The sequence below is a fragment of the Palaemon carinicauda genome, chromosome 26 (genome assembly GCF_036898095.1).
Source record: "Palaemon carinicauda isolate YSFRI2023 chromosome 26, ASM3689809v2, whole genome shotgun sequence".
NCBI classification, from domain to species: Eukaryota; Metazoa; Arthropoda; class Malacostraca; order Decapoda; family Palaemonidae; genus Palaemon; species Palaemon carinicauda.
Window position 1 is genome coordinate 66604842 of NC_090750.1, and position 7500 is coordinate 66612341.

The 7500-nt window shown below is 33.2% G+C and overlaps 1 protein-coding gene across 4 annotated transcripts in view; it reads left to right on the plus strand.

The window, feature by feature from the left end:
• Nucleotides 1–7500, plus strand: part of LOC137619567 (protein amalgam-like) — a 75286-nt gene that overhangs the window by 1997 nt on the left and 65789 nt on the right. For all 4 annotated transcript variants that reach the window (XM_068349699.1, XM_068349701.1, XM_068349703.1 and 1 more), the window contains exons 3-4: nucleotides 2185–2334; nucleotides 3013–3156. In XM_068349699.1, coding sequence (XP_068205800.1) covers nucleotides 2185–2334; nucleotides 3013–3156 — 294 coding nt within the window. The remainder of the gene's footprint in view (nucleotides 1–2184; nucleotides 2335–3012; nucleotides 3157–7500) is intronic.

Sequence of the window (7500 nt, forward strand, 5' to 3'; positions counted from 1 at the left end):
AACATCGCCATACTATTTTCAATCGACCAACATCGCCATACTATTTTCAATCAACCAACATCGCCCTACTTTTTTCAATCAACCAACATCGCCCTACTTTTTTCAATCAACCAACATCGCCATACTATTTTCAATCAACCAACATCGCCATACTATTTTCAATCAACCAACATCGCCATACTATTTTCAATCAACCAACATCGCCCTACTTTTTTCAATCAACCAACATCGCCATACTTTTTTCAATCAACCAACATCGCCATACTTTTTTCAATCAACCAACATCGCCATACTTTTTTCAATCAACCAACATCGCCCTACTTTTTTCAATCAACCAACATCGCCCTACTTTTTTCAATCAACCAACATCGCCATACTTTTTTCAATCAACCAACATCGCCATACTATTTTCAATCAACCAACATCGCCCTACTTTTTTCAATCGACCAACATCGCCATACTTTTTTCAATCGACCAACATCGCCATACTTTTTTCAATCGACCAACATCGCCATACTATTTTCAATCAACCAACATCGCCCTACTTTTTTCAATCGACCAACATCGCCATACTTTTTTCAATCAACCAACATCGCCATACTTTTTTCAATCAACCAACATCGCCATACTTTTTTCAATCAACCAACATCGCCCTACTTTTTTCAATCGACCAACATCGCCATACTTTTTTCAATCGACCAACATCGCCCTACTATTTTCAATCAACCAACATCGCCATACTATTTTCAATCAACCAACATCGCCCTACTTTTTTCAATCAACCAACATCGCCCTACTTTTTTCAATCAACCAACATCGCCCTACTATTTTCAATCAACCAACATCGCCATACTTATTTCAATCAACCAACATCGCCATACTTTTTTCAATCGACCAACATCGCCCTACTTTTTTCAATCGACCAACATCGCCCTACTTTTTTCAATCGACCAGCATTGCCCTTTTTTCAATCGACCAACATCGCCATACTTTTTTCAATCGACCAACATCGCCATACTTTTTTCAATCAACCAACATCGCCATACTTTTTTCAATCAACCAACATCGCCATACTTTTTTCAATGGACCAACATCGCCATACTTTTTTCAATCAACCAACATCGCCCTACTTTTTTCAATCGACCAACATCGCCCTACTTTTTTCAATCGACCAACATCGCCATACTTTTTTCAATCGACCAACATCGCCCTACTATTTTCAATCAACCAACATCGCCATACTATTTTCAATCAACCAACATCGCCCTACTTTTTTCAATCAACCAACATCGCCATACTATTTTCAATCAACCAACATCGCCCTACTTTTTTCAATCAACCAACATCGCCATACTATTTTCAATCAACCAACATCGCCCTACTTTTTTCAATCAACCAACATCGCCCTACTATTTTCAATCAACCAACATCGCCCTACTTTTTTCAATCAACCAACATCGCCCTACTTTTTTCAATCAACCAACATCGCCCTACTATTTTCAATCAACCAACATCGCCCTACTTTTTTCAATCAACCAACATCGCCCTACTTTTTTCAATCAACCAACATCGCCCTACTTTTTTCAATCAACCAACATCGCCATACTTTTTTCAATCAACCAACATCGCCCTACTATTTTCAATCAACCAACATCGCCCTACTTTTTTCAATCGACCAACATCGCCATACTTTTTTCAATCGACCAACATCGCCCTACTATTTTCAATGGACCAACATCGCCATACTTTTTTCAATGGACCAACATCGCCCTACTTTTTTCAATCGACCAACATCGCCCTACTTTTTTCAATCGACCAACATCGCCATACTTTTTTCAATCGACCAACATCGCCATACTTTTTTCAATCGACCAACATCGCCCTACTTTTTTCAATCGACCAACATCGCCCTACTTTTTTCAATCGACCAACATCGCCCTACTTTTTTCAATCGACCAACATCGCCCTACTTTTTTCAATGGACCAACATCGCCCTACTTTTTTCAATCGACCAACATCGCCATACTTTTTTCAATCGACCAACATCGCCATACTTTTTTCAATCGACCAACATCGCCATACTTTTTTTCAATCGACCAACATTGCCCTACTTTTTTTCAATCGACCAACATTGCCCTACTTTTTTTCAATCGACCAACATCGCCCTACTTTTTTCTCCCCCAGCTCAAACCTGCGTCAAAATTCACTAAGAATGACAACGCCTTCACCCTCAAGGGCGCCACGCAAAGGAACGCAGGGAAGTATGCGTGCCGCATCGAGACGGATCCAGTGACAGAGCTCGTCCATACCTTAGACGTCCTGTACCCAGCATCTGTAAGTCTTGGGAGAAACATTCATAGTTTTTATGTCATCTTCAGTGGGTTGTATGTTTGGGATTGTGTTGCATTTGCTTCCCAAAAATGGATTATTATTATTATTATTATTATTATTTATTATTATTATTATTATTATTATTATTATTATTTATTATTACTTATTATTTTCATTACTATTACTATTATTATTTTCATCATTATTACTATTATTATTATTTATTATTACTTATTTTCATTACTATTACTATTATTATTTTCATCATTATTACTATTATTATTTATTATTACTTATTATTTTCATTACTATTACTATTATTATTTTCATCATTATTACTATTATTATTATTTATTATTATTATTACTACTACTACTACTACTACTTATTATTATTATTATTATTATTATTATTATTATTATTATTATTATTATTATTTTGGAATGATTGAAACCTCGACTCTTATCATACAGTGGTATTTGATTAATTTCTTTATTAAAAACTGTATTCGTGTTAATACTCACAACATATAAAAGGATTGCAAGCAGTTAAGAAATTGTAATAATTAAATTTTGTTAAATAGCGTGTTCTCTATAAGAGAAATAGATTGAATAATAAAAGTTACAAATAGAAGAAAAATGTCTCAGGATATTGAATCATAAAGTACTCCTCCTTCGGCAGGTATACGCGAAGAGTCCGTCGGTGCAAAAGGTTGTCCAAGGAGACAGTGTGACACTTGAATGCGAAGCTGATGGTAATCCTCCTGCCACAATTACTTGGACTCGCCGTCAGGGACACCTACCTTCAGGAGCTCTGTCTGAAAAGGTAAGCATTTTCAAGGGAGGAGGATTTGCTCTTGGACAAGAAGGGTTATAGGAAACGGTTTGAAGTTGTAAAAAGATATTTCTTCGTTGGTGACCCTGACGATAATAATAGCTCTAAAGGACAACGTTCGGAAGAATAAAAATAGGTAAAGGTTTAAAGGTCACTCATGAGTGGCAGAAGCAAGGGACAGTGACAATAATTTTAATTGTTAATATTATTAAAACTATTGAAATTATAACTATTAAAACTATTGCTATTATAGCTAGTAGAATAATAGCCAAGAGACTTAGCATTTATGCATATGATCAATGCCCATGCTCCCTCTCCACCCAAGTTTGGACAAGGGACGGCCAGGCAATGGCTGCTGTTGACTCAGCAGGTAGACCTATAGGTCCCCCCCCCTCCTCCTTAGCTCACAAGGATGGTGAGGTTACAGAAACTACAAGAACTTATCTAGTTTGAGAGGAATTTGAACTCCAGTCCGGTGATCGCGTGGCAGGGACTTTTCCAATAGGCCAGCACAACCCACGTGATTAACATTGACGACATTAACAATAGGTCGATAACAAAGAAAAGAGCTCGCACAACCACACAAAATAAGTACCCTGTTATTAATTAAAACATATGGCATAATCAGATCAAGTCACTTTAACTCACTCGTCTGAGTTTGACAATGGACATATATTTTTCTGTTTATTATTTTTTTTTCCCCCGAAGTGTCATGTCACAAAATCCAACTTAATAAAGTTGGGGTAATGAATATCTTCCATTTCAAAATTAATGTCAGAGACGGGTAGTTCAGTCATTTCATAATTACTGATGACGATTTTTCGAAACAATAATTGCAGTCTGTTAATCATGTCTTTACGGGCGAGAACATGGCAATTTTGAAATTTGGAAATGTTTGAATATATGACTCAGACTTTTAGAGGAAATTGTTTTTATTCTCATAAAATGTTATACAAGATTATTTTGGGATGAAAGTATGCGCGTGTTAATGTGTGCGTACATACATTATATTTGCTAATGTTTAAAACTTTATTCTTTATTTTTATAATTTATAATAGAAAAAGTTTGCCTATGGAGTAGACATACACAGCATTTGTATTTAAATATCGTTTTAAATACTGAGAGATCTGGATATTTATTTAGAAATTTGCTCCCCCCCCCTAAAAAAAAAGAATATTTTTGCCATACAAAATTATAATCGACTATTTTTATATCTATATATTATGGAAGAAGGATATTTATTTAGAAATTTGCTCCCCCCCTAAAAAAAAAAGAATATTTTTGCCATACAAAATTATAATCGACTATTTTTATATCTATATATTATGGAAGAAGGATATTTATTTAGAAATTTGCTCCCCCCCCTAAAAAAAAAAGAATATTTTTGCCATACAAAATTATAATCGACTATTTTTATATCTATATATTATGGAAGAAGGATATTTATTTAGAAATTTGCTCCCCCCCTAAAAGAATATTTTTGCCATACAAAATTATAATCGACTATTTTTATATCTATATATTATGGAAGAATGGAATGACCATACGAAATAGCGGCTTCTTCTGAAGTAAGTCACATAGAATTGGCATGCATGATAGCTTGTTTTGAGCCCTCTTGCAAATTTATTTACTTAAGAAATACGTTATGTATAATACTTACTTTTATTCCTCTCTATTTACTTTGAAGTAAATATTACTCAGCGATGTTCTGCTGTTAAATAATGAAACAAAATCTAAAAAAAAAGTGTATTTGTTATTTCTTGAAATAGAATGAATGATGGTAGAGATGCGATGTATGAATCCTATTATATATTAATAAGTCATTTTTTTTAATGTTTTGCCAATCAGTAGAATAAGAATTTTAACTTCTTTAACGTCAAAATGTCCTATATTTTTATTACTGTTATTGCTTGCTAAGCTTCAACCCTAGTTGGAAAAGCAGGATGTCATAAGCCTAAGGGCTCCAGCAGAGAAAATAGCTCAGTGAGGAAAGGAAATAAGGAAATGAACTATAAGTGAAGCAATTGGACAATAAAATTAAATTAAGAAAGGTGTTCAGGGTAAAAAAAAAAAGTGAAAAACTTGGGGAATCCGAAAACAAGGCATAATAAACGGTTTTACATAATACATATTGAATAAGTGGTCTTAATGACTTGAATCTATATAATTTTTCATGGAAACTTTAAATCTAGTCTTAATGTTGGAAGTGATGCGAAGGTAAAGAATAATCGTCTACTATTAGTGATATGGTTTATTTACTTTCAGCAGTAATATGATTTATTTTCATTCAATACTGGTAATATGGTCTATTCCCAATAGGATCTCGCACAGCACAAAGATTATTTCCCTTAAGCAGTGTTAGTATTTATTGGTCTGCAATAATATCATTTGTTTGCAGAATAGATGATTTAAAATATACAGATATTATAGACCCTATACGGATATTTTATAGTTTTCCATATTATTATTATTATTATTATTATTATTATTATTATTATTACCTGCTAAGCTACAACCCCAGTTGGAAAAGCAAGATATGCTATAAGCCCAGGGGCTCCAACAGGGAAAGTAACCTTGTGAGGGAAGGAAACAAGGAAAAATAGAATGGTTTTAAGAAAAGTAACAACATTGAATTAAATATTTCCTATATAAACTCCAAAAACTTTAACAAAACGAAAAAATCGATAAAGAATACTTCTTTACATTTTTCATATCGCCAAAAGGATCAATATGTTGCAATTTGTTCGATCATTCGAAATTACCAATTCGAATGCCTCATTATGCTCCAACGTCCGATTTTTTTTTTTTTTTTTTTGAGAAAATTGCAAAATATTCTTGTTCAGGCGATAAATTGAAATTTCCAATACCAATGCAATTATTAAACTTTTGATAGAGGTGAAAGCGTTTTCCCTCTTTGCAGACTAATAAAAGTTATCATAATTAAAGATTAGGAATGACCTTGGCATAAACCTCTAATTATACGCTGATTCAAGTTACGATATCGATTCAATTCATGTTTGTAACATACTCATTTAGCGAATCCAACTCCTTTCTCTTCAAGCAATTTTATCCAGTCGATTCATTTGACAGTCTCCATTATTGCTGGTCATTAGTGGCTTCATCCTGCTTTGGTTTCTGCTCATGTAAATTAGCATCCTAAGTTTCCTAATTAATAGATATTGTACCGAACGTATTTTGTTGTCGTTGTCGGTTGGGTAGCAGTACCGAACTTTCGATTAATAATGCAACTTCTCTCTCTCTCTCTCTCTCTCTCTCTCTCTCTCTCTCTCTCTCTCTCTCTCTCTCTCTCTCTCTCTCTCTCTCTCTCTCGTTACACAACCAAAAACACACACAAATATGTATATGTATATATATATATATATATATATATATATATATATATATATATATATATATATATATATACAACGTATATACGCATTTATATATACACATTTATATATACACATTTATATATACACATACGCATATATATACATACATACATACATACATACATACATACATGTGTGCATGTACTGCGTATAAATGCCCTCGAATTTTTCGTCCCTTAATTAGATTACATTGTTTGATATGGTATAAATTTTCGCAACTCCAGCAAAGGTGAGTTAGACATTCGTGTATTTATTGTTTTCTCATTTTTTTCTTTAGAGAGAGAGAGAGAGAGAGAGAGAGAGAGAGAGAGAGAGAGAGAGAGAGAGAGAGAGAGAGAGAGAGAGAGAGTCGGCGCATCAATACTTTTGCTTTTTATATCTATTTGTCAATAAATTCAATAATTCATAACAGACCAAACCACCTTCGAACCATTATACATCGCATTCGGTAGCCGCTTAATTATTCCTTCATTATTTAATAGTCAACTAAAATCATTAGACCAACAAGGTATCGCTCACAGCGGGAGCGAATCTGTGAAATATTAATGTTACTTTGCAAAGTTGAAATCATTGCTCGAATCTCACTTCGATTGGTGTGAATGCAGAAGTTTTAGATTAATGCTGGATTTTAAGGTCTCAGGCTTCCTTGGATATTTTGAGCAATGTATTTTGTTACTGTATTTTTTTTTTCATATTTTATTTAAATGCAGTTTGTTTATTGTTATATTGATATTTATTTTCGATATCGTTTGCGTTTTTGCAATTGAAACTCTACGTCGAAATAATTTCACATTTCACTTGCCATTTAAAATGTAAATATTCTTTAAGTCTAAACGCAACGCACTGTAATTTAAACATTTCTATGTATGTATATGCATATATATATATATATATATATATATATATATATATATATATATATATATATATATATATATAT